At 46.7% G+C, this 24607-nt stretch overlaps 2 protein-coding genes across 2 annotated transcripts; one reads left to right on the forward strand and one right to left on the reverse strand.

Annotated features, from left to right (window-relative positions):
• The first annotated feature begins 400 nt into the window (after nt 1-400).
• On the forward strand, nt 401-12580 carry UBE2A (ubiquitin conjugating enzyme E2 A). The gene is made up of 6 exons (XM_058196713.1): nt 401-737; nt 1024-1104; nt 5640-5665; nt 6931-7020; nt 8007-8095; nt 11073-12580. The coding sequence occupies exons 1-6, from the start codon at nt 694-696 to the stop codon at nt 11199-11201; spliced, it is 459 nt and encodes a 152-aa protein (XP_058052696.1). The 5' UTR covers nt 401-693; the 3' UTR covers nt 11202-12580.
• A 1395-nt stretch (nt 12581-13975) lies between these two features.
• On the reverse strand, nt 13976-24078 carry NKRF (NFKB repressing factor). The gene is made up of 3 exons (XM_058196702.1): nt 23491-24078; nt 18479-18615; nt 13976-17244 (listed from the first exon to the last, which is right to left on the reverse strand). The coding sequence occupies exons 1-3, from the start codon at nt 23790-23792 to the stop codon at nt 15272-15274; spliced, it is 2412 nt and encodes an 803-aa protein (XP_058052685.1). The 5' UTR covers nt 23793-24078; the 3' UTR covers nt 13976-15271.
• Nucleotides 24079-24607: the final 529 nt, after the last annotated feature.

The raw sequence follows: 24607 nt of genomic DNA on the forward strand, positions 1-24607 counted from the left end.
GAGTCACTGAGCCCGGGGGGGACTTATTTTGGTGTAACACCAACGTACTGACCGCATCGCTTTCAAATTAACGCTCCGCCCACAAGCGGGGGCAGCTGATGCTACCAACCAATAAAAAAGACGGGGTGGGGAGGGTGGAAATGTAGCCGAACGGGTAAGAAAATGGTTTCTTCCATTAATTTCCCCCACCCCTGCTTTTTTTTTTAATTTTTTAACCTCCCCGCATTAGTCCCGCCCAGAATGCTCGGATTTAAGCGTCATCCTGAATGGTATCGCCCTCGCCGTTCGAAACTCCGCCCCTTCCTTCACCCCGCCCCCCCCCGCTCTCCGCGCGCGGGCGCAAGTGGTACGTCCCCGCCCGGCGTGAGTCGGCGGCTGCGCGCGTAGCACCGCCCCTTTCTGTTTTCTCAATTTCTCACTCTTCTTCCCCCCCCCCTCCGCAAGGGCAGTGGTGCGGTCCGGCATTGGCCAGCAGCCTCGGCCGGCGCTACCACCCACCGCCGCGTCGTCAAGGGCCTCCTTTCCTCGTCCTCCCCCACCCCCATTGTTGAGGCACAAGTGGAAGAGGCCGCCTCCGCTCGGAACTCAGCCGCCGCCGCTGCTGCTGCCGCTGCCGCCGCCGCGAGTGTCCCCCCCCCGCCTCTCCCCGCTGGTGTATGAGGGATTCATAACCGCGAGCCGTCGTCCCCCGCCATGTCCACGCCGGCCCGGAGGCGCCTCATGCGGGACTTCAAGAGGTAAAGAGCCGCCCCGGGAAGAACCGGAGGGAGGGAGGGGTGTGAGGTGGGGGCAGCACAGCGGTGGGAAAGAGGTGAGGCGAGCCAACATGGCGGCGGAGGATGGGAGCGCTACGCTACTGGCGTAGCGGCCGTGGAGATTAGGGCGAGTTACGCCGTTGGCGCAGGCGGAGCGAAATCTGGCCCCCCCTCCCCGCCTCGCCCGTTCCTGCTTCCCAGCTGGTGCTTTTTAACCCTTTCCATGCCTGCTTTTCTTTCACTCTCTTCCACCCCCGTCCCAAAACAGGCTGCAGGAGGATCCCCCGGCCGGAGTGAGCGGAGCCCCCTCGGAGAACAACATCATGGTGTGGAATGCCGTCATCTTTGGGTGAGCCTTCCTCCTCCTCCTCCTCTTCCTCTTCCCCCCTCCCACCCAGGAAGATTGCAAGCCCTCCTCTCTTCCCCCACCCCCCCCTTTTTTTTTTTGGCACCCCGCACATCTCTGCTGCCCATCTCCAAGGGGAAACAAGGGAGCGGTTCCTGGAAAATCCCCCCCCTTGCACACACACATGCACAACCACACACACACACCTTCCTTGGTTTTCCAAAATTGCAAAATGAATCAATAAATATTGGCAGGTTGGCTGCCTAAAGGGCTGGGATCGCCCCTTCCCCCCCCCACGTTTAATTCTCCTCCCCCTCCCCCCCCAGCCAGGTTCTGCAGTGGAAGGGGGGGGTTAGCCTTGCAGAAAGCAGCCCTGCCTTGTCCCCGGAGGATGGATAGGCTGAAGGAGGCTGGAAACCCACCCAATCGACCCCTCATTTCTGTCCTGCCAGGGGAAAAGGGAAGGAGGAGGAGGGAGGCCTGGTTGTAATTTTCAGGAAAAGGTGGCTTTGAATGCTGTTGTGTTTGTTTGTTTTTTAAAGGGGGTGCTTGGTAGTCTCTGAGCTGGGTTTTTTTCTTGCAGGCGTTTCATGACCCAGCTAGGCAATGTCATCGTGCTTAGAAAGGAGAAGTGTGTGTGTGTGTGTGCAGAGAGGAGGAGAAAAAAGGACTACCGGGTCCTTGGTAGTCCTCTGAGCTTGGTTGTTTTCTTGCAGGCGTTGCATGATCCAAAACTAGGTAACATCATTGATGCTTCATCACCAGTTTCCTCGTTTAATGAACGTTTGGTTGGAAGAAAACAGCCAAGGTCAGAGAGCACCCTCCTCTCTGCACACCCCTCTTCCTTCTAGCACTGATGATGTGGCCCAGTTGGGTCATGAAATGCTTGCAGGAACACAAGCAAGCTCAGAGAGAGCACCAAGGACCCCACAGTTAATCCTCCTTCTCCTCCTCCCCCTAAAACCCACCCTCTTAGCACTGATGATGTTGCCCAGTTGGGTCATGGAACGTCTGCAAGAAAACAAGCAAGCTCAGAGAGCACCAAGGACCCTCATTTCATTTCAACCCTCAGCTGCAAATATTCCCCTTCATTGGCTGTTTTTTTTTAAAGCTAAAAGACCACTCCCCTCAAAATAAGTGCAGTTGAGTTGCATAAACTTAATTTCTTAGAAAAAGGATGGGTTTTCTCTCCCCCACCCTTTCAAGGGGGAAGCCCGACAGCCGTTTGTGAGGGTTGCTGCAGGATTCTACGATCATCCGTCTCTCCCCTGAGTTAGCAGGAGAAATCGAGCGGTTTGTTATTCCAAGGGCTGTGGTGGTTGAGAGCTGTAAAAAAAAAAACATGTTTGGAGGATCCTAGATTCCTTTTTACAGAGATCCCTTTGGTGGTGGGATCTCTTGTGTTGCTATTCTAGCCAGTATGCCATGGCTGTTCGGTCTAGCGTGAAAGGAAGTGCAGGGCTTCAGTTCATTACCATGTTGGGGAAGGTTAAGAACATAAGATGATTATGAATCTACCAAAGCATGGATAAGCATGTCGGTGCTCTTTCGTAGCCTCCTGCTATTAGGTTGGCCAGAGCTGATACTTTGAGAATCTAGGACAGTGATGGCTAACCTTTTTGCCATCGCGTGGGGAACCCATAATTCTATGCACCCCCACGCATGCACGTGTGATCCCCTTTTGGTGCGTGATGGACCGGTGAGCCCGGTAGGCCTGTTTTTTGCTCTCCCCAGGCTCCAGAACCTCTCTAGGAGCCTGGGGAGGGAGAAAACAGCCTCCCTCCCTCCCAGAGTCCCTCAGGAGGCCAGAAACAGTCCATTTGATGGTAGGACCGGAAGGCTCGTTTTTTGCTCTCCCCAGGTGCCTAGAGAGGCTCTGGAGCCTGGGGACAGCAAAAATTGGGCCTTCCCCACCTCCCCCAGGCCCTCTGGAGGCAGGAAACAGCCTGTTTCCCTACTTCCGGGTGGCCAAGAAGGCCCAAAAATCAGCTGGCGCGCGTGTGCCCACCAATATGGCTCCGCATGCCACAGATCTCCCATCACAGATCTAGGACATTCAGAGGAACCCAGTTTTCCTTCCCCTATATTCAGATAATAATCATTCTAATTACTTTCCTTATCACTTATCAGACGATTTTAACTCTGTGCTTTCATCAATGGGAATATCGTTCTCGTGGCCCAGATTTTACTTCTCTGTGATAATAGTCTAGTCATTCTACTGGCTGTTGTTGGTTTTTTTTTCTCCCCCAGATGTATTGAATTGTATTTCCGTTCATTCAAAACCAGCTTGTTTGATAGACGCCCACTTCAGGTCCATTGTATATTGCTCACTTCCAGGAGCGAGATTTGCGAAGGCAGAAATAATTGTAATTGATGGTAACATAATAGGACACATCCAGATAGGGCTGGCAGTTGCTTTCTTTTAGAAATAATAGCATATTCTGGGTAAAGTAGAATGGCAAGGGTGTGTGTTCAGAAACTGCCATTAGTGGTGGCCGGAGTTATTTTAATTAAAATCATTATTATTGTTACTCTGACAACTGGTTCCTTGGTCTCTTGAAAGAACGTCAGGCCACTGGAATGAATAAAGACCGGCTTGGAAAGCTTTCCTACGTTTATAAATATTTTGTAAAATAGGCCAAAAAAAAAAGTAAGTCCGTGAATAGCCAGGGCATCTCGGTGGCTTTGGTGCACTCTGAAAAGAAATTCCTCCCAAATTCTCTCATTTGATGGCTTATCTAATCCAGGATTGGCAGGCAGGGAAGAGTGATCCCTGCCTCAAATCTTCAGCATGGATTCCTTTTCTCTCCTGCCCCGAATGGCCCCACCAGCGTTTTTCCTTGTGTGTATTTTATTATACCTGCTCCAAAATTTTCCGAAGTGGGTATTGCACAGCGCATCCCCGCCTCCTGAAACTGTGCAAAATGATCACAAGGAATCCAGCTCTGCTTGGCTGGTGTCAAGCTTTATGGTTGAGATCCTTGCCCTAACTGGAATTCCACGTGGAAATCTTAAATCAATAAATGGATTTTAGTTCATCCTTGTAGAGTAATTGTTACCCTGGCAGATGTGACCTGTTTTGATAGCAAGGATTATATAGTGTGGGTGACATTTCCTTTTTTTTTTTTAATTGTCTCGGGATCGGAGCCGATTCACTTTCCTCCTTTGCTGGGTTGTGTTGACTTCAAGTGAGCTCCAAGAAAGCTGTGTCTGAAAGGCCAGTTTTTTCGTCCTTTCTCCTGTTTGACCTCTAGATAGGTTGGGATTCCAAGCCTTTGCCCATCGCAGTTGAAGATTTCTCAAGATTGATGATTGCAGCCTGTCCAGAGAGTCCCAGTGTTTGAACAGGCAAATGCTGTTTTAGGATGGTCATGTTTTTCTAGGGTACCTGAGTTTGTGGCTTTTCTAGGGTACCTGTAAAAGGTAAAGGTTCCCCTTGTACATATGTGCTAGTCGTTCCCGACTCTAGGGGGCGCTGCTCATCTCCGTTTCAAAGCCAAAGAGCCTGTCCAAAGGCATCTCTGTGGTCATGTGGCTGGCATGACTCAATGCCAAAGGCGCACGGAACGCTGTTACCTTCCCGCCAAAGGTGGTCCCTGTTTTTCTACTTGCAGTTTTTACCTGCTTTCGAACTGCTAGGTTGGCAGAAGCTGGGACAAGTCACGGGAGCTCACCCCGTTACGCGGCACCAGGGATTCGAACCGCTGAACTGCCGACCTTTTGATTGACAAGCTCAGCGTCTTAGCCACTGAGCCAGTAGCAATTGCAGCCCGTGCTTTTCTAGGATGTAGCAATTTGTGCACGTTCTTCCTTCCTTCACTCTGCGTCTGCCTTCTCTTCTACCAGCCTTTAGGACTCTTGGGACATGGGTCATCACACCGTAGCTGTGACATACCTTATGCTCAGTATTGCTACAGCTTTGAAGTTGGCTCACATCTGGCAAAGATTCAGGATTCTCACAAGCATTTGTGTGGACTTCTTGGGAAGGAGGTGTTCAGAGATCCCTCCATCCCATTGCTGGGGGATGGTGATTGTTCCAGCTAACCGTCTGATCTCTCCATCTCTTTTCATGACTCCTAGCACCCTCCTGGCATATAGAAGGAAAGGCAGGCAAAGCTTATTGTCGCTATTCAGTTCTGAACTTCCAAGGACTTCTTAAGAGCTCATGCCCTGGAAGCTTCATGCCTGTGGGGCTTCATCTCCAGCATCAAGATCTGGGGTGAGAGATAGATAGCAGCCAAAAAATAAATAAAACTGGAAATAGGTAGCTGGTCCCATAGTAGTTGCACCTCAACAATGTCGCTTAACGTTTGATTCTTCAGCTAAAACCTTTGAATTGAACTCCGTTTGAATTCCATTTTGGGTGGGGGGGAACGGCGGGAACGCAATGTATTTTTTAAAAAGTTTTTATTGGTTTTTATTACAACAACACAACACAAACATACATAACATAAACACGTAATCCTTTTTTTAAAAAGCCGACTCCTCTAAGTGTAATCTATGACCTGCGAGATCTTGACCATATTTTTTTTTTCCAGGCCAGAGGGAACCCCATTTGAGGATGGTAAGTCTTCCTTGAAACAATCTTAAGAGACTGTAGATGTAATCCTTAATGTGATATCACACCCGTGTTGATCAGCCCTAGAATCCCCCATCAGAATTTTCGGGAGGAGGAAAACATTGCCGTGCTTACTAGATATGGAGATATCTACACTCAAGTTCTCTCCCTCTCTCTCTCTCTCTCTCTTGGATTGATGGATGGATGGATTGATCCCAAAGAGTGTGAACTACCTCTTTGCTCTTCCCGTGTTTTTAAAACCTTTCTCCATTCTGATCAGATTCCTTTCTCCTTTGGGTTGAACTTAAAATTCCTTAATATCCTTGGCCTTCCCTCCCTCCCCTCCCCTTCCAAGACTTGGCCGCTGAGATGGCCTTGATTCCTTGGTTCTCGGCGGGATAACGGTTCAAAGGCCATCCGCGTCCTTTGGATTGTTTTTATTTATTTGTATCCCACCGTTATTACTTTTACAAATAAGTCAAGGCGGTGAACCTATGCAACACATCTTCCTACTATTTTCCTCACCACAACCCTGTGAGGTAGGCTAGGAGAGAGAGAGTGACTGACCCAAGGTCACCCAGTTAGGTTTCCTGGTTTAAGGCGGGACTCAAACTCACAGTCTCTTGGTGATTGGTCCAAAGTGATACAGCCAGCTTTCATGGCTAAGGCAGGACTTGAACTCACTGCCTCCCTGGTTTCTAGCCTGGTGCCTTAACTGCTAGACTGAACTAGGCTCTCTACTGAAAATGATTCTACTGTTGTTGTTGCTTATGCTTACAGTGGCTTTTTAGAACTTGCTTGAAGGTATTAATAATTGTGTTGTTTAATTTTATGGCACTCTCTTTCTCGGATCCTTTGGAAAACCACCTTTACTGCACCACCTTTGCTGCACTTAGACCCATATGCATGTTTTTAAAAAGCATCCTTCCTGTTTGGCCTTATACCTACCTAACCTTTGCTACCTTCTGAGTTCAGTCATAAAGGCAGAAGTTTGTCCTCTTCTTTGTGTAAAAAGGTTATTTATTTATTATTTAAATTTCTATACCGCCCTTCTCCCGAAGGACTCAGGGCGGTTGTGTGACAATTTAAACAATGCCTGCCAATTTCGCAGCCTCTCTTTCTATCTGCCCCGTTTCAGATTATCCTCCTTGCAAGGGAATCGTTGGGAGTTTTCTGATTTATTATGGAAGCGATAAAGGCAGGGACGATTTAAACCCACCTGTGAATATGATGTCATTAACTCCGCCCCCTCTCCCCTTTCTCAATTATAGGAACTTTCAAGCTTACCATAGAATTCACGGAAGAATATCCAAACAAGCCACCTACTGTCAGATTTGTGTCTAAGATGTTTCATCCGAATGGTACGTAGCTTTTTTTTGAACAGACAACAGTTTGTATAGAAGAGCTAGGACAGTGGAAGAGAAGCTAGCTTATAAAATCTAACATTCCTGCAGGGGTAAAAGAAGGATGCGACTCCTTTAGAGATATCTGTAATCCTGCAGTATAGTGACCTGAAGGTGTTACTAGAGATTCATCTCAATCATATCAAGTAGATAAGAGATTCTTGTTAAACAAGGAACACACAATACAGAAGAGTGTATTGTTTCCTTATGGAGCATGTGGAGATCAACAATGACTGTTGGAAGATGTTTTTGAGGCCCTGAGATAATCCGCTTTTGCAAAAAGGAAGTTGAATAAGGTGTTCCTTGCGGTGATAAAGCAAGTTAGGTTTGAGAGATCCTCCCACAAAAAAAGAAGAAGCAAACAACCACATTTATTGTTCACATTTTGAAGTCTGACCGCTTCACAAAATAGATTTGTGGACAAGGAATCTAGATCTCAGTTGTCCATGTCGATTAGGTTGGTATGGGCTACCAAATCATTGCCTCAAATCTTGGCCTCCCATCAGTTTAGGGACAGGTAGATAGATAGTCAACTCCTCATAATTATATTATTTCAGCTGTGGTTGTCCTGGGTGTTTGATACACCGCTGAAGATCAAAAAGAGCCGATAGAATCCTATAATAAAGAGATAAGTGAATATTTACAAAAGGTAGCTTGGCGGCTATAATTATGTGTTACTAGGTTTCCATAGATCTTCGAAAGGATATGCGGCCGTTAATATTGGGTTGATATGTCATCATACTACGAATAATTTCATAGCCACAAAGAATTGCGAGGTCATAAAACGTAAGAGCGACTGGAAGAATTTAAGGGCTCAGTTCGGAGTCTGTGGTCAGAATCTGGTTTTTCTTGTGGGGTGACTTCAGACGGATGGGCAGAGTGTTCGTTGAGCCGGGCGCAACCCTTCGCATTGTAAAAATAAAACCCACACATTCTCCTTTTAGTCTATGCAGATGGTAGTATATGTCTGGATATCCTTCAAAACCGTTGGAGCCCTACCTACGATGTGTCATCCATCTTAACATCCATACAGGTAATAATGTTAGTTGTTTGCTGGTACTTTTCGAAGCTTCGCAGACTGATCATCGCAGGGGCCTTTGCGATTCAGTTTAACGGATGCAACCTTCCAGTATCATTCGGAATTCAACGTAATTGGCTGAGATAACTGGCTCCCATTGCGCTGCTTTCTAAGCCGATTTTAATGAAAAACGATCGTCAAAAAGTCTTCGTTTGGAGGAAGCTAAAATTTGGTAGGTTTTGAATCAATAGGCCCATGGGTGTATGACGATAGGTATTCAGTGCTTCAAGGAGCTTAGTGCATTGATTTGACTCTCCGAAAAGAAGCTGATGCATAAAATGTCCCAGAGGTGTTTTTTTTCTTTGAAGACGTTTCGCTCCTCACCCAAGAAGCTTCTTCAGCTCTGGATGGTGGGGAATGGAAGGATTGATATTCCTTGCAGGCAGCTGCTCATTTGCATCCTTTTAGAGCAGCGGTCAGCAACTGGTGGTCCTTGGACCACTGATGGTCCGCAATAAAATTTTGGTGGTCCGCAGAAAAATTATTTACATTTTTTTATATTGCACTAAATCAGGGGTCCTCAAACTACGGCCCCTGGGACAGATATGTGCAATGAACGTTTATATTGCTGCAGAGTCTCCCCTTTCGGGGTCTTTTTGTGTGGATCAGAAGGGGACAAAAATTCTGACTTGGGGTCTGCTTCGGCCTCCTGGTGCAGGGGTTTGGGCGAAGGCTGGAGGAAAGCGCTGCTGGTAGCAAAGAGCCGGAGGACCTTATTCCAGTGGGACTGCATCATGGCCTGGAACTGGCTGACTATCTCAGCCTGCTGAGCCTCCAGGCACCGGTACCTGGCCTTGCACTCCCGCAGGTCTTCCTTCTGCTTGGAAAGCCTATGTTCATAGTCCTCAGTGAGGTGCTTCTACTGAGCCTCCTTCTCAGTCAGATCCAATTTGAACTGAGCTGTTTTGCCAACTCTTTCTCTTGGTGGCTGCTTAGCTCCAACAACTGCTTCCTATTGGGGCCCTAAGGAGCCCAGACGGGGAGGCGAGGAGTGGCTGGGAGGGGAGGGGTGAGTAGAGGCTAGCAAGGTGCCCCTCCACATGAGTGACATCTACTTGGCCACGCCCACCCAGTCACATGACCACCTAGCCACGCCCACCCAGCCGGTCATTAGGCAGATCGTATTAGTGGTCCCCAGGATTTAAAATTATGAATTTAGTGGTCCCTGAGGTCCGAAAGGTTGGGGACCCCTGTTTTAGAGAGTCCCTGACCCTGAAGACACAGATAAGCCTCCCAAGTGCTTCAACAACCCTCAGAAAGGATGCGAATGACCAGCTGTCTTGCAAGGAATATCGATCCTTCCATCCAGTCCGAGCGGAAGAAGCTTCTTGGATGAGAAGCAAAACACCCTCAAAGAAAAAACGAGAAAGTCCAGTTGCCTCTTGAAAAAGCACCTTTGGGACAACCGTGGCCTGGATGGCTGAGAATTGTTACAGACTGATTGCATAAAATCTTACTTGAAATGAATAGAGGAGCTGTTCAAAGGTGGCTTTGAATAGATTGCAAATTCTTTAGCCTAGTGGGTTTGTTTTTTTAAAAAAAATGTTTCTTGCAAATTCGTGTTGCGAACATAAGGGAGTACAGGTAGTCCTCAACATACAACAGCTTAGTGACCATTAAAAGTTACCCTAGCATTGAAAAAAGTGACTTATGACTGTTTTTCACGCTTACAACCATTGTAGCATCCACAACGGTCACATGATCAAAATTTAGTTGCTTGGCAACAGGTTCATATTTATGTCCTGGTATTTACCGTGTTTCCCTAAAAATAAGACATCCTCTGATAATAAGCCCAATCCGGCTTTTGAGCACATGCGCTAAAATAAGCCTCCCCCTGAAAATAAGCCCCGAAAATATTTAAATACATGCGCAGCCGGTCCCCGCCATTTCCTCTGGTTAGGGTTAGGGAGACAGAGCTGGAAATCAGGTAAGATGGCAAGAGGAGCCCCGTCTTGCTCCAGGCGCCCCAAAATAATAAGACCTCCCTGAAAATAAGGCCAAGTGCTTATTTGGGGTTCAAAAAAAATATAAGACAGGGTCTTGTTTTCAGGGAAACACATTATGCCATGTGACTAACTTAACCAGTGCAATGATTCACTTAACAGCTGTGCCAAGAAAAGCCGTAAAAATGGGGCAACACTCCCTTCCCCAATGTTTCACTTAGTGGCCTAAATCTTGGGGCTCCATATTATCATCGTAACTCGAAGAACTGTCAGTACCTGATTGCAATAGCAAATCTTTTCGGTGCCCCAAGAGGCCGTAAAGCATTATGTGTTATGCCAATCTGGCTGCGTTAAAAGTGGTGGCATAGGTACAAGTAGGGGTGAAATACTCCTGGTTCAGACCGGATCGCCCGATCTGGTAGCGACGGTGGCGGGTGGTTCAGAAAACTGGTAGCAAAAACCCCTGCCCCCCCCCCCATGCCCAGCTGAGCTGCGCGATCATTGGAGGTTTTTTCCAGCTGAAAAAATGCTTTTAAAAGTAAAAAAAAAAAAAAAAAAGCCTCTGGCGATCGGGCAACTCTGCTGGCATCATCGGAGGAGCCTTTTAAAAGCATTTTTTCTACAACCTCTTCGGCCAAAGAGGTTGTAGAAAAAATGCTTTTAAAAGGAAAAAGAAAGTTGGCCACGCCCACCCAGCCACATTACCCCCCCAAGCCACGCCCACAGAATCGGTAATAACTACAATTTTACATTTCACCGCTGGGTACAAGGTTTTAAAACAAGGGGTATTTAAAAACATCCGAGGAGTATTCTCGACGTACCTCCAGCACTCCAAAAAAAAAAAAAAAAAGTTTGGAATGTTAACCGCGGCCGCGCTCGGTATTGGCGTGAAAACCTGATCCACGCTGACCATCTTCTTTTTTCTTTTCCTTTTTTTTCCCCCCCTTTCTTTTTTCCCCTCTTCCAAAAAAAAACCCAAAACAAAACAGTCTTTACTGGATGAGCCTAACCCGAACAGCCCGGCAAACAGCCAAGCGGCTCAGCTATACCAGGAGAATAAGCGGGAATACGAAAAGCGGGTTTCTGCCATAGTAGAACAGAGCTGGCGTGACTGTTGACCTTGGCTGCTGATGCAAATGAACACTCTGATGAGGAAAATATATGTATGAAGTGTCTCTGAGTCCACCACCACCTCCTCTTCCTCCTCTTCCTCCTCTTCCTCGCATCACTGCATTTACTCGGAAAGCAAAACTAGCTGTCTGTGCCGTTGCCAACTTCCCTCGCTGGATCTCTCTTTTTTTTTTCCTCTTTGGACATCAGAAAAAAAAGAAAAAGAAAAACAACCCCTCCTTCCCCCCCCCCCCACCTTCCCCTTGAGGTCAAATGTACTGTACTTGGGTTACTTGTTAAAAGAATGACTGAGGCTGAATTTCCACTTCCTGTGGGGTTGACGGGGGTTGTCTACCATCGCCAGTCTTAGGGGCAGTATTGTGTTTTTCTTTTTCTCCCCCCTCCCCTTCCCACTGTAGTGTACACTTAAGCTTTTAATTGTAATTGTGTTATACACAGTGACGCTTACGTGTAGCTTGATTCAAAAGAGAGAGAGAAAAAGGATGTTTATATACAATATACATTTTTAACTATGACTCGAGTTGCTGATCTGTCTTGAAGCTGGTCATTTAACCGTTGGGTTTCAACGCCACTACATCCGTGAGTATTTTATGGAAGAAAGGGGGTGTGCTGCTTGTCCATTTTCCCCCTCCCAAGCCTCCTTTTTCAGCTGTGTGGGTTTTGCAAAACCGATCTCCAGGTCAAGCTAGAGGGTGGGTGGGTGCTAGGGTGGGTGGGTGGGGCAGGGGGCCAATCCCTGCTTTTATGGGTCAGGTGCAAGGTGATTTGATTGGTGTTACGTGTGGACGTAAACACAATAACGGGCACTTTCAGGAGGTGCTCAGAAGGGCTTAAGTCACGCTTTGAGTAAAGTTGTGGGCGAGTACAGGAGTCAAGAGCTGGTGGCCGAAAGGGTGCGTAAGGGCAAACTTCAAATGCTTAAATAAAAAACACCCCCCCCCCATTTCCCCCCACTTCTATGATTTTAAATTTCTACCTCTTAACCTTGGGGAGGGGAAGGGGAAGGAAATGAGATTGTTACAGGCTTTGCTTACTGTTTGGGAGAAAAAGAAGGAGGGGAAAAACAAAAAGATTGCAAATGCTACTGCAGCATGTGTCTCTTCTCTGTTCTTCTTCCTTGCCTTCCCTCTGCCTGATTTTACAGGGTTGTTTCACATTTGGGTTTTGTGTGCGTGCGTGCGTGTGAAGCCGAGTTTGTACTTTAATCAGCAGTTTGGGAGGAGACCGATTGGTGGGTTTTTGTCCGCTCTACCAGTGTCTTCTATGTATACGTGAACTCTGGAGTACAACTTTGCACAAGTAACCCATGTAAGAAACTGTACATTTTTCAATGACTTGTAAATAAATGTGTAACCGAAATGCTTAATTGTTGAAGGAAGACCACGTTGCATCGCTCTGCGTTTTGAGTACAAACAAGTTGCTCTCGCAAACCGAGGGACCATTTAATAAGGCGGATACCTCATTAGGCCAAATATTTCCCTCTCTATATATTCTGGTTATAGATAAAAGGAACACAACTCTACACTTTCAGGACCACTTACAGTTAGTTACACAAATAAGGGTGGTTTAAAGTTAATTTCTGGAGCATCCCACAAATTATTAGCTGAGGTAAAGCAGAAATAGTACATGGTCTTTCTCTTCAGCACTTTGTGTGTGTGTGTTACGTCCCTTGGTCTGCAAACTTGGCTCTTTTAAGACTTGTGGACTTCAACTCCCAGAATTGAAGTCCACAAGTCTTAAAAGAGCCAAGTTTGCAGACCCCTGCCTTATTGCACCAGGTAAAACAAGCTAGCGTGTCTTTGCCTTTCATAAGTTGGAACATCCCTTAAAAGTCACTTGTTTCTTGGGTTGTTTTTTTTAAGGGAAATTGAGTGCCCTTACTACCTCCACAATGCCTTGTGTTTTCCAGCCACCTGTCTTTAAACTTTATAAGTTGCAAAGAAGGGACATGCACACCGGTGGCAAGACCCAAGAGTTTAAACAGGTGATAAAATGCTATAGGTAAGATGAATTGGCTTCACCCAACCTCTGCCAGAAGTTTGGCCTGGGTGGATGAGAAGTTCTGTTACAAACCAAATTAAGCCTGGAAATCAAAGGAGATTGAGCAATATAGTCCTGGTATTGCCTTTGTGTGGGGGGAAAATAAATGTACACAATAGAGCTGTGTAATTTTTTTTTTTGGAGTCAACAGCCAGTCTGTAGCTCCTGTCTGCAATTCTTTTTATCCGTTCCTGGAAATGCAGGTGTGCTCCAGTGTGCCCTAAAGCAGGGGTCTCCAACCTTGGCAACTTTAAGCCTGGCGGACTTCAACTCCCAGAATTCCCCAGCCAGCTTTGCTGGCTAGGGGATTCTGGGAGTTGACGTCTGCCAGGTTTAAAGTTGCCAAGGTTGGAGACCTCTGCCCTAAAGCATTGTAAAAGTCCTAATCCATTTTTTAAAAAAAAAATATTTTCTTGCTTTCCCTCATGCTAAAGATGCTTTTAAAAAACAACAACCCTCAAAACCCTTTTTCTCCTTCAGAATACAAAACGATGCGGAATTGTTCCCTAAAATAATCCTCCCGTCGGGTGTAGCGTTTCCAGCCTAGCAAAAGCTCTATATGCCACAGTAAAAAACAATGGAAGGATTGAACGAAACGGGGGGGAAAAACAAAAGTCTTGATATCCTCCAGCAGCCCATGGAGCCAGGGGGAAAAAAGTCTGTAAAGTGGATTACCAAAAAAAAAAAAAAAAATACTGCGCACAAAACCACAACGACGTCAGCGAGAGAACCTGTTTTTACTTGTTGATCTCCCCATGAAAATATACAAGCACATTTACACAAAAGGGGTAATACGTAGAGGCTTCCGGGAGAGAAATAAATGAAACTCCATCCTGTCCGTTCCGATGGAAATAAGCTTGTGACAAGGTAGCATAAGAGACGCTCTCCTCCTCTAAAGCTGATGGAAAACACAATAATACATTTGCCTCGGTTTCTCAAAATGTAGAAGCCTCACAAACCCCCTGGCATCACATCACAAATGATAGATCTGCTGGGAATTGCACAGACCAGGTGACAAGCCTTTTGCTAATTTGTTAGCTCTTGATGCTATAGGAGCCCAAGAAATAAACCCAACATCCATATGTACCCCAACAACGTGGCATTCGCGATCTGTGGATCCCTGAGCTTCCGCGGCTTGGTTTTAATCCAGAGGGCTAGAAACCTGTAAAGAGATTTTGGCCAGGTGCAATTCCCCCCCCCCCTCTGCTGAAGTCGATGAAAGACGAGTTTTAAAGCCTTAGATGGTGGAGGGCGGGGGGGGGGGCAGAGGGAGGAATCACACACTTTGTCCAATGAAACGGTGAATCAGGACTAGGCTAGATGTCGGATAGTGAGAAAAAATATATATATTTTTTTAGGATTTGCCAATTTTGCAGCCTCTTCCGGTCTGTTTGGTTCAAGTTCAACCAAGAGGTCAAATACTGTAGCCATACCATTTCTGGATATGCTGAAAAAAAGTTTTGTGCCTCTACGCTCACCCTTTTTTAAATATAAAACATGCCCTCCCATGCATGCCCAGCCATTAAAAAAAAATCTATTATTAAGATCCACTTTACATATAGTTCTCTTTATACGGCCGTCTTTCTACATCCCCTCTTTTTTCTTTTTTCTTTTTTTTAAAAAAAGGACAAAATAAAAACATCCTTTTTAAAATTGTGCCCGTGTCGCCCCCCCTCCCTTGCCAAGTAGCTATTCCTGCTGTTAACCAAATTAATAAAACATGAAGGGCGGGCGGGGGGGGGGGAGGGGAAATGTCATATTTGAGAGAATCTTAAAAACAGGCACAGATGCTGTTGCACGACATGAAAATTGGACAAGACCGTTTCTCAAGTAGTATAAAGAAATTAAAATAAGTAGGGGAAACATTTGACCTGGTGTTTTTTTTTTCCTTCCCCCCTCCCCCCAACTACAATATACATTGTCTGGGTTATTTTTTCCTCTCCCCCTGTTTAATGGAAACCCGGTTCCTGTCCAGACCACCCATGGGAATTTTTTTTTTTCCCCCCGGGTTCGCTCCCTATTTCTCCTGCGGCATGATAAGTTCATAATGACCAACTTGACCGTCCTGCTTCAGCTGGTCGAGCAAATCTTCTTTACGCCTCTTCCGGCTGACCACTAGGTACCTATCCCTGCCCTGGCCGTGGGACTTGCTTTTCAGCCCGTATTTTTGGGCTATCTGATGGATCTGTTTCCGCTCGTCGTTGGTGAGTTCCGTCGAAAAAGTCAGATCGATCTTCCTGTCCGAGAAAGCGTAATTTTGGATGATCTGCTCGATATCTTTTTTGGTGATCTGAGAACCTCTTTCGACATCCAGTCCCAGCCCTTCCCTTTTGAACTGCTCCTTCACCGCGATGGGCTCCCGGATCCCTTCCCCGCTTTTACCCAAACCACCCCCCGTCCAGCCCATCTTCCTTAAAATCTGATTCCCGATGTTGTCTTCTTTAATCTGTTGCTTCAAGGCCTCTTCGGCCGAGCGGCCGCAAATCTCATTCCGGGAAATGACGTCTTCGATGGTGCCTTTTTTCAAATTGTTAACCACGGTCGGCTGGGTCTTTTTGAGAACTTTCACGGCCTCCTCGGCGGCCACGTGCTTGACGGTCTTCTTGACGCCGACGGCTTCGGCGATCAATTCGTTCTCCAGCATCACTTTGCACTTCCAGCGCATGCCGGTCACCCTTTCGAAGACGTATTCCACTGTCATCTTGTTGAATTGAGCGGTGTCGTTCAGCGTGCAGACCGGATTCATGGAGTTTTCATACACCACCAGGTCCTTCAAGTTCTTCTTCTTTGCCGGGTTGCGGGCAGCCCCGCTGACTTTCTGAACCTGGACGGCTTTGGTGGCGCTGACGTTGGACTGCGTCTTCTGCAAGATTTTCACGGCTTCGTCCGCCGCGGCGTGCTTGCTGGTTTTCTTGGTGCCGCAGCCTTCCGCTAAGAAGTGGCCTTGCAAATAGACGCTGCAACGCCAGAGACGGTTGGGCATCAAGACGTATTTGTACTCCACGGTCATTTTGTTAAAGGAGGCAGAATTGTTCAAAATGCCAATGGCGTCGCTGGCGTTTTCGGTGAGGACAAAGTTAGTCCAGTGTTTGGCTGAGCTGGGCCCCTGTTGTGGATCCGAACCTGGCTGTCCCGATACACTGTCCTTTGCAGGGGGGTTCGTATCATCCGGCGGTTTGAGTGCTGGCGGGAATTCAAGAGGAGACGTCCCACTTTCGCACACCACCAAATCTTCCCGCGTGGCGTTCTTGAATTTCCGCTGAACTACTTTGACTTCAACGGGTTTCTGCAGCAGTATCACCGCCAGCTCAGTAGCCCGGTCTCTGGAACCGTTTTTACTACCCGCATAGCCCGTGGTCAGATAGACGTTCTGGCACCTCACCTCACAGGCAAATCCTTCTTTGAGGATCTTCTTCTTCTTGGGAAGATCAGCGGGAGAAATATCCTTCAGGGGAGAATAAATATATTCCGGGTTGGTCTTACAAGCCTGAATCGACCGCGTCAAAAGATACGTGTAATTAATTTTGTCCGGCCCACCGCTACAATTGGGGTTGCCGAGATTGTTGCGGACTGCCGTTACAAGCTTGTTAATGAAACACTGCTTGGCTGTTACCACCGATTTGGGGAACGTTTCAGAAGAGGGTTGGAGAAGAAGAGAGTCCAACGAAGCCGTCGTGCCCCCCGCACTAGAAGTCTCTGTACTGACGAGAGCCACTTTAGCGTCAGGGGGTTTGACCTGGCTACTTCCATAGCCAAGGCCTACTGAACTTGAGAACTGGAGGTCCCCATCTTGGGTGCTGAAGCTGCTAAACACCCGATCAGCATAGCTTTGGATCTGCTGGGCCGTGATGTTCTCCGGAGTGTCTTGGACTTGGTTTTCTGAAGACTCCTCTTTTGCCGGCGGTTGAGTGTTGCTGGCGACAAAGTGGATTGGCTCAAAGCGCGGCCGGACACGGAATTTGGGAGCTTGCTTTCTTGGATTCTTGCAGTCTAGGGGGACAGAAATCCACAGGAAGTTATTTTCAGCGATGGTGGGAAAAGCGATTAGCTCTTCAAGATTAAGATTCGTGCAAAATGGCAAGTCAAAATGAAAAGGAGACATTCCGGACTTGAGGTCCCATTTTTTTATGGCGAACTTACAAGGATACCCGCCTCTGTCTAATAATTATTCAGATGTACTAAATTTAAATTTATCGACAAAGAAATAAAGGGAGACTAGTATAGCTATTTCAAGCTTTTTAGCTCTCATCAGCTAGCCATACCCTTCTGGGATTCAAACCCAGGCCGCTTGCATATTCGGCAGATGTATTAACCTCTAGGCCACGGGCTCTCCTCGCTTTGTCCGCTGTACCAGGGGGAAGATTAAGTGTTTTTCCGGTGAGACTGATCTATCCAAATATGGGACGGAGCATACGGTGTTAAATTTAAATTATATAGACAAAATAGTTTGTCACGGAAGCGACTGCCTGCGAAGGTTTCTGGATTGGGGGCTGAAAGGCAAAAGCAGTACGCTCCATCCCATATTTGGGCAGACCAGGTTGCCCTGAGAGACAGATCTCACCGGGAAAACATTCATTCAGATGGATTTAACGCCTAAGGCGGGACTAGAATTCATCGTCTCTGGACTATACCGTATTTTTCGGAGTATAAGACGCACCGGAGTATAAGACACACCTTAGTTTTTGGGGAGGAAAATAAGAAAAAAACTGATTGACAGGTGGATTGGCCTCCGAGAATATTCCCAATCAGCTGTTCCCAGAGGTGAATTTTAGCAACAGGTTCCTTGGTTGTCAGCTCTGTGCCTTGCTTTTTTTTCTGCCTCTGAAACTTCTGAAACTCTGTTTCCGAAAAAAACTTTTTTTTATGCCTCTGAAAGCCTCTGAAACAGCTTCAGAAAAAAAGCCTCTGAAGCTCTGTTTGGGGGCTTTTTCTGAAGCTCTGTTTGGAGGCTTCTTTTCTGAAGCTCTGTTTGGGGGCTTCTTTTCTGAAGCTCTGTTTGGGGACTTTTTTTCTGAAGCTTCTTTCAGCCTCTGAGAAGCTGGGTGGGGCTACATTCGGAGTATAAGAGGCACCCAGATTTTCACCCTCTCCTTGGGAGTAGAAAGCTGCATACTCCGAAAAATACAATAGGTTTTTAGTTAAACAGATTTATTGCTGATGCCTATACACAAGAATCTAGTCAATTAACAGTCAGCATTAAAGTGGTGCTAGATAAGATACTCACTTTGGGGAGAGTCATGGCGTGGGGATCGTGGTCGTTTGGCTGCCTTCGTGCCCGGCACCAGTTCAAAGGATGGCATTTCACCAATATCGATGCCTTCTGCCATCTGCAGGATTTTCTCCATAATTTGGGAGCCATACCTGCGGTTAAGCAAAGGAAGGGTCAACTCGTAGCTCATTTAACGGAAGGCTTTTGATCTGAAGAGATCCTTCCCAACTTTCAGGAATGGTTCAACTCTCCTTAGGCGAGAAACCATGGAAGTAAACTTATTATTTTCAGAAGCCTCGTAAAATGTTTAATGGGGCTTAGGATGAAAGAGGAGCGTATTTGAAATAACACCAAATCTGTACTGAGATGGTAGAGAGAGAGAGAGAGACTGACTCACATCATTCTCTTCCATCGTGAAACGGCAGTTGAACATTAAAAGCCGTCAGCGGATGGAATGAATCGGTCAGTTAAAAACGGACGCCGAACGAGCAAAAACATCGGTTGAAGTCGCATCTCTCTCCAACTTCTTAAAGCAACTGCATCTTTTCTGGGGATTGCACAACTATTTAAGTTGGTTTAAGGTAAAGGTTCCCCTCGCACATATGTGCTAGTCGTTCCCGACTCGGGGGCGGTGCTCATCTCCGTTTCAAAGCCGAAGAGCCAGCGCTGTCTGACGACATCTCCATGGTCATGTGTGGCTGGCATGGCTCAACGCCAAAGGCTCAATGGAACGCTGTTCCTTTCCCACCAAAGGTCGTCCCTATTTTTCTACTTGCATTTTTTACGTGCTTTGAACTGCTAGGTTGGCAGAAGCTGGGACAAGTCACGGGAGCTCATCCCGTTACGCGGCACTAGGGATTCGAACCGCTGAACTGCCGACCTTTCGATCGACAAGTTCAGCGTCTTAGCCATTGAGCCACCATGTCCCAATAAGTTGGTTTAACAAGTGACAAATTTAGTTTTCTCTCCTTAAGCTCTTAAGTAGCTCCAATTCTGTGCTACTGTGGCTCATTCGTCCAGTCCTTCGGCCAAATATACTTACAACCCAGTCAACAATATACCTGCGATCTTTTTTCCATGACTGGTCAATTTAATACCAGCTTGTTTATGTCTTCAGGATGGCAGAAACATTTCTGCTTTGGCAGAATTTTGGTTTCTTGGATAGATTTTTTTAAAATAAAGAATGCAACTACCGAGTTAGCACTGTATTTATTGTGTATGTCTATATTACACTTGACTGCGCAATGATTATACATAAAATTTATGATGGGTATTTCAAAAAGGCTGGAGATCCACTCGCTCCTTAGGGCTTGGATTTCTATTAAAAGAATATTCTGAACTGCAAACTCAGCTATAAAGTAATTCAGTTGGTAAATAAAACAGTCAATCCTGGACTGAAATGTTCAAAGCAAATTTTAGCTTTAAAAGGCCTTTGAAAAGGGGTGAGGATGAGAAAGTGTCTACAAATTTAACTACAGCCTGCATCTAATTTGCCCCAAAATATGAATTTTGGAGGTCTGAGTGATACAAATGTCTCTAGGGAAGCACAGCCAATAATGGAAAGAAATCTGGGAGTTGATGTTTTATCCATCTGTGGAGGACCACAACTGGTCACCCTTAAGAAAAATCTTTTTTTTTTTAATCCAATCAGCCTGACTCTTCATAATATGTTAGGTTAACATACGTAGGATCTGAAATATAGTCTGATTCCCCCTCCCCACTTAAGAAGCTAAAGCCGCAAAGTTAATTTCTCTCTTGGCTTAGCATCTGGTGCGAATTCACGCCACTGTGGCTTAAACCAGAGTTTCGCAAAACACGGCTCCACACAACCCTGTAAATCCAGGCACTCCTTCTGACGTAGATGTAGAGGATGCATCGGGCAACGGTTCACGATGAACCAACACAAGGAAAAAGGACAGGGTTGAAAATGTCGTCTGCCTAAAATATTCTGTGGTTTGAGATGCCCAGATTTCCCCCCCGTCCCCTTCCCCATATTCTGCCATCCCTCACAGCTGTCGCGATGCCCGAAGGATGCAGATGTGAAGGCAACTGGGGGGGGGGAGACCATGTATATTTCCTTTTCTATTTCTGAACTGGATGAAAGAGGACGCAATCAATCCTGCTGCCTTTTCTCTTCTGAGACCATCTCTTCTATTATTCCCAAGTTTGGATCCACGAAACATTTGCAAGATAACCACCTAGCTCAGGGACGTTCAAACTTTGAGCTGCAAATATTTTTCTTTTACTGTTATTGTCTCTCTCTCTTTGCCATCAGACAGAAAGCAAAAGCCAAGCGGTATTATACAGTAGTAGCCAAAATTGCGGAAACCTTTTGGGAAAAAGTGTATCTTTGAGGTTTGATGGCTAATAACATCACTTTATTTTGGAGTTTCAAGATAATCCTATTCCATTGCTGGAACGGCCTGGGAATAGCCCAGACCTTCACCCAATTGAAAATCTATGGAGCCCACTAAAGAAAATTATAAGTCAGAAGTGACCCAGTTAATAGAAGCAATCCTTCAATCTTGGTTTCACATGATAACAGCCGCAGAACTAAAAAACTTGGTTCACTCCATGGGAAGATGCTGTAAGGCTGTCATTCATGCTACAGGTTACCCAACTAATTATTAACTGACATGGTGATAATTTTTGTACTGTTATATCTCATTTTTTTCTATGGTGATCATTTTTGTATATCTTGTTTTTTTCTACGTGTTCCACTTTTCTTCTTTATTCTGTCACTGCTATTCTAATAGCAAATCCTCCATAAAAGTTATTGCATGACATTCTTGATTAAATTATCTTTCCATTGATATATAATTTTATGGTACTACTCCCTCCCCCCCAAAAAAGTGGGGTTATTAGCTAGTTTTAGAAAATACACTTTTCCCAAAAGTTTTCCACAATTTTGGCCACTACTGTGAAAGAGATTTTTCCAACCTGGGTTTCCCGCCCAGCTGCTTTTTCCAGGCAGAGCTTTTGCGGCTTATGTTTATGTCCAATTTCCTGCAGAAGGGAGAGAAGGATTCCCAAGAAATTAACCCTCTCTTTCAGGAGTTCAATCCCAACTAGCTCAAGATTGACTCAGCTTTCCGTCCTTCCCAGGTCGGTAAAATGAGGACCCCGATTGTTAGAGGGCAATAGGTTGACTCTGTAAAACTGCTTAGAGAGGGGCTGTAAAGCACCGTGAAGCGGAATATAAGTCTGAGTGCTATTTCTAACTCTGCCCACTGTCAAGAGTTCGATCCCGAACAGCTCCAGGTTGATTCAGTCTTCTGTCCTTCCAAGGTCAGTAAAATGAGGACTCAGATTGTTGGGGACAATAGGCTGACTCTGTAAACCGCTTAGAGGGGGCTGTGAAAGCACTGTGAAACGGCATAGAAGTCTAAAGGCAATTGCTATTGCAGGCTAACACTGCCCACTGCCAGGAGTTCAATCCTGACCAGCTCAAGGTTGACTTAGCCTTCTGTCCTTCCGAGGTCAGTAAAATGAGGACCCGTTGTTGGGGGGCAAGATGGCAACTCTGTAAACTGCTTAGAGAAGAGCTGTCAAGCACTGTGAAGTGGTATATAAGTCTAAGTGCTATTGCCCTCCCTCCCTCCCTTTCCAGTGGATAGAATGCAGTATTGCAGAGTAACTCTGCGCACTGTCAGCAGTTTGACCCTGACTGGTTCAAGGTTGATTCAGCCTTCCGTCCTTCCAAGGTCAGTAGAATGAGGACCCTGTTCGTTGGGGGCAAGAGGCTGATTTAGAAATGGCTTAGAGAGGGCTGTCAAGCACTGTGAAGTGGTATATAAGTCTAAGTGCTGTTGCTACTGCCTTTCCTTCCTTCCCTCCCTCTGGATAGAATTCAATATTGCAGGCAAACTCTGCTCACTGTCAGCAGTTCGATCCTGACCGGCTCAAACTTGACTCAGCCCTCCTAAAGTCGGTAAAATGAGGAGCCCGATTGTTGGGGGCAAGATGCTGACTCTGTAAACTGCTTAGAGAGTTGTAAAACAATATGAAGCGGTATCTAAGTCTAAGCACTATGGCTATTTTTCTTCCTTCCTTCCTTCCTTCCTCCCTCCCTCCCTCCCTTTCCCTGTGGATAGAATGCAGTGTTGCAGAGTAACTCTGCCAACTGTCAGCAGTTCGATCCTAACCGGCTCAAGCTTGACTCAGCCTTCCATCCTTCTAAAGTCGGTAAAACGAGGACCTTGTTTGTTGGGGGCAAGAGGCTGACTCTGTAAACCTCTTAGAGAGGGCTGGAAAGCACTATATAAGTCTAAGCATTATGGCTATTTTCCTTCCTTCCTTCCTTCCCAGTGGTTAGAACGCAGGAAACTCTGGCGACTGTCAGCAGTTCGCCTCTGACTGACTCAAGCTTGACTCAGCCTTCCGTCCTCCTAAAGTCGGTAAAACGAGGACCCTGATTGTCGGAGGCAAGAGGCTAAACTTTAAAGAGGGCCGTAAAGCGGTACATAAGTCTAAGCATTATGGCTCTTTTCCTTCCTGCCTTTCCTCCCAGGGGTTAGAATGCAGGCACTCTGCCGCCGTCAGCAGTTCGATCCTGACCGGCTCCAGGTTGACTCAGCCTTCGTGGTTGGGTAAAACGAGGACCCCGATTGTTTGGGGTGGGAGGGCAAGAGGCTGACTCTGTAAACCGCTTAGCGAGGGGCTGCCAAGCAGTATATAAGTCTAAGCATTATGGCTATTTTCCTTCCTTCAGGCTGTAAGAAGCCTGTTATTAAAACACACCTGCCTGCAATTACTGCAGGTTCTAGTCCCACCAGGTCCAAGGTTGACTCAGCCTTCCATCCTTTATAAGGTAGGTAAAATGAGGACCCAGATTGTTGGGGGGGGCAATAAGTTGACTTTGTATATAAATATACAAATAGAATGAGACTATTGCCTTACACACTGTAAGCTGCCCTGAGTCTTCGGAGAAGGGCGGGATATAAATGTAAATAAATAAATAAATAAATAAATAAATAAATAAATATAAAAGGAGGAGGGGGAGGAGGGGGAGGGGGCGTCTCTCTCACCTGCAGCCCATGAAGACGTGGTTGCTCCAGACGTGCGAGAGGGCCAGCAGCTGCTGGAAGGCGTCGGAGCCCCGGTAGCCCGGCAGGTTGCGGAGCAGGAACTGCCTTCGGAGAGCCCAATGCCGGTCGCTCTCCTGAGCCTCCCGCCACGGCTCCAAGGCCGGCTTCCTCGCCTCGGTGGAGGCGGCATCCGGAGGAGGAGGAGGAGGCGGCGGCGGAGGCGGCTGTTGCTCCTGCTGGGAAGCCGGCGGCTGCGGGGAGAGGAAATCCCCGCCGGGCAGCGTCCAGCCTCCGCCGGCCATGGAGGCCAGGGGGGACCGCGAGGTTAGGGTTACTTTCTTTTCTCCCTACCCCAAAGCCGATGGCTCCTGGCCCGGGAAGAAGGAGGAGGAGAAGCCGCTGCCGCCTCCGTGGGCCGATCCGACCCGACACGGGTCCCGCCGCGCGTTCACACGTGCAGGAGGCCGCGGTTCTCCTGGTTTTTCCCCCCTACTCCCTCTTCTGCGCCTGCGCGCCAGCGCGCGCGAGCGCGCGAGAGAGAGACAGAAAGACGGCTACAATGTAACCTTTTTTCCCCTCCTCCTCCTCCTCCTCCTCTTCCCCCCCTCCCGTCTATCTCGCTGGCTCCGCCGTTCCTTGTTACACGCGGGTCACGTGGGTGGATGGAAACCTCCGAGAGCTTCCGAGGAAGGCGGCCCGAGCGGACCTTCCTCTCGGCCGCGCTTTGCAAAACAGCGCCGCCCAGCGTCCCGGAGGTTATAGAATAGAATAGAATAGTAGATTTTTTTTTCATTGGCCAAGTGTGATTGGACACAGAATAGAATAGAATAGAATAGAATAGAATTTTATTGAACAAGTGTGATTGGACACAGAACAGAACAGAATAGAATAGAATAGAATAGAATAGAAAAGAATTTTTTATTGGCCAAGTGTGATTGGACACAGAACAGAATAGAATAGAATAGAATAGAATAGAATAGAATAGAATAGAATAGAATAGAATAGAATAGAATTTTATTGACCAAGTGTGATTGGACACAGAACAGAATAGAATAGAATAGAATAGAATAGAATAGAATAGAATAGAATAGAATAGAATAGAATAGAATTTTATTGA

This window comes from Ahaetulla prasina, chromosome 11 (assembly GCF_028640845.1).
Source record: "Ahaetulla prasina isolate Xishuangbanna chromosome 11, ASM2864084v1, whole genome shotgun sequence".
Taxonomy (NCBI): Eukaryota; Metazoa; Chordata; class Lepidosauria; order Squamata; family Colubridae; genus Ahaetulla; species Ahaetulla prasina.

Bases quoted from the DNA above. Each gene is read 5' to 3' on its own strand.
- UBE2A (XM_058196713.1), top strand. From the start codon at position 694: ATGTCCACGCCGGCCCGGAGGCGCCTCATGCGGGACTTCAAGAG. The intron at 7,021-8,006 runs GTACGTAGCTTT...TTCTCCTTTTAG, and splicing joins TAAGATGTTTCATCCGAATG to TCTATGCAGATGGTAGTATA. The intron at 8,096-11,072 runs GTAATAATGTTA...AAAACAAAACAG, and splicing joins CCATCTTAACATCCATACAG to TCTTTACTGGATGAGCCTAA.
- NKRF (XM_058196702.1), bottom strand. From the start codon at position 23,792: ATGGCCGGCGGAGGCTGGACGCTGCCCGGCGGGGATTTCCTCTCCCCG. The intron at 18,616-23,490 runs GTGAGAGAGACG...GCTTAACCGCAG, and splicing joins CACGTCTTCATGGGCTGCAG to GTATGGCTCCCAAATTATGG. The intron at 17,245-18,478 runs GTGAGTATCTTA...CTGTCCCCCTAG, and splicing joins ACGCCATGACTCTCCCCAAA to ACTGCAAGAATCCAAGAAAG.